This window comes from Austrofundulus limnaeus, unplaced genomic scaffold (assembly GCF_001266775.1).
Source record: "Austrofundulus limnaeus strain Quisiro unplaced genomic scaffold, Austrofundulus_limnaeus-1.0 Scaffold1773, whole genome shotgun sequence".
NCBI classification, from domain to species: domain Eukaryota; kingdom Metazoa; phylum Chordata; class Actinopteri; order Cyprinodontiformes; family Rivulidae; genus Austrofundulus; species Austrofundulus limnaeus.
The window spans coordinates 41982-43874 of NW_013954175.1; the positions used below are offsets into that span (position 1 = coordinate 41982).

At 36.0% G+C, this 1893-nt stretch overlaps 1 protein-coding gene across 1 annotated transcript in view; it reads right to left on the reverse strand.

Annotated features, from left to right (window-relative positions):
• Positions 1 to 1893, reverse strand: part of igf2r (insulin-like growth factor 2 receptor) — a gene marked incomplete at its 5' end in the record, with an annotated part of 61258 nt that overhangs the window by 37752 nt on the left and 21613 nt on the right. Inside the window, 3 exon segments of the mRNA XM_014033569.1 lie at positions 762 to 908; positions 1065 to 1241; positions 1429 to 1591. Of these exon segments, the coding sequence (XP_013889023.1) occupies positions 762 to 908; positions 1065 to 1241; positions 1429 to 1591 (487 nt within the window).

Genomic DNA, 1893 nt, shown 5'->3' on the forward strand with positions numbered 1-1893 from the left:
TTATGTTTTGATGTTGAATTCACTTTTTTGACGGCAAATTTGGGTGTACTGTTTTTTTTATGTTGGGGGTGCGGCTTATAGTCCGAAAAATACGGTAATTATCCATCAGCTATAAAAATAAATTAACTATATCTGATGCAACAAAAAAAGTTTCAATATCGTCATTAACAACTAAATTATCTTTGTTAAAAACATATAAAACACAAATGTAGTTAAAACTCAGATGAAAAAGGCCCAATTCACCTGTCAATAATACAGCTGGCAAAATAAATTATTAAAATATTTATGATGTACTTCTGTTTTTTTTATTCTGATTATTAAAAATCCTTCATTTTATGAAAAGACCCTCTTGATTCAAGAGAAAACTCTGGTTTTCAAGAAAATGGCTGCTTATCAATTAATTGTTAGTCAATCTATAAGATAAATCAACTTCAGATTAACTCATTAATCAGTAACTTGCATCCATAATTTTTACAGGAATGAAATTAATTTATATCTACTCATTTTCATGTAACTAAGCATTTTAATGATTTGGCTGATTAATTGATTAATCAAAAAATAATCGACAGATTAATCGATTAAAATAGTCGTTAGTTGCAGCCTTAAAGGTAATCATCTGATGGGTCACAGCTGTGACTTTGTTGATAATAATTACACAAACGGCGCCTGAGCAAAAGGAACACTCAATGCTTTCAGCACCGCCCCTCTGGCGGTCAGCAGGGATGAAATAGAACTACTATTTTATACAAATCTTTTCTAACCTGGACAGCCCTGTACAGCTGGCAGGGGTTTACAGATGTTGATGTAAAACCTGCGGGACGTCCCAGCATCTGTATCGATGGGGATCCAGGGGCTGTCGTCTGCGTCTCTGATCAGGTGGCTCAGATCGTACTCGTTGCCGTGAGGATCTGGAAAGAAAATAATAATTTTATAGATTTCTGTCTGGAAAAAAAACTCATGTTTATTTTATTTATTGTTATGAACTGACTTGAAATTATGAAAAAAATTGTAATTTTCAGTTTAACAGAAGCAAAAGTAGTTTGTCAACTAGGATGTGTTCGTACCACTGGTCTTGCAGTAAACTGGGGCGGGCTCGCAGGCCAGAGCCGTGGAGAACTCAAACAGAGCATCGTGGGTCACGTGGCTGGCCAAAGTGCTCATATCCTCTTGAACTAGTTTTAACGAGCCCGGGTACGAACTTTGATCGCACACAAAATTAACTGTAAAGGTGTCTCTGGTAGCTGGTGGAAAGAAAAATAAATATATAAAAATCATCTGTGTTTGTAGATTAAAATGAAAAAAAGTTTGGTTATTTTATGGTGTTTAATATCTGTGCAGACTGAGACAAGATGGTGTTTTATGCACTGGATGGATGGATAATACCTGGTTGAATAAAACACTTCCTGTTAGTATTTCAGTTTAAAGTACCTGTGGGAACAATCAGCGGTCCTCTGTACGTCAGCTGGAGGAYGCCATCAGTGGAGTACTGGAGGATCTTATCCACCTGCACCGGGCTGAGGGGCTGTCCGTTCTCCAGCTCGCAGGCAGCCATCCCCACACCACATTGTGGTGCATCTGCACAGATGTTCAACTGCAGGAAGGAAACAAATAAACCTGTTCATTTGTGAAAAAAACTGTTTTATAGTTCTTTAAAGACGTGAGCATGTCAAGGGCTGATTAAAAAGAAGCCAGTTTTTCAGGTTACACTTGTGACAAAAAGTCAAAATGACACAATAAAGTGTGTCAAACTCACACTTACTTACTTTACTTAACTTATTTTCCTTAACTTCCTTTACTTACTTTATTTACTTTACTTAACTTACTTTACTTTCTTACTTACTTTACTTACTTACTTTACTTTCTTACTTACTTTACTTACTTACTTTACTTTCT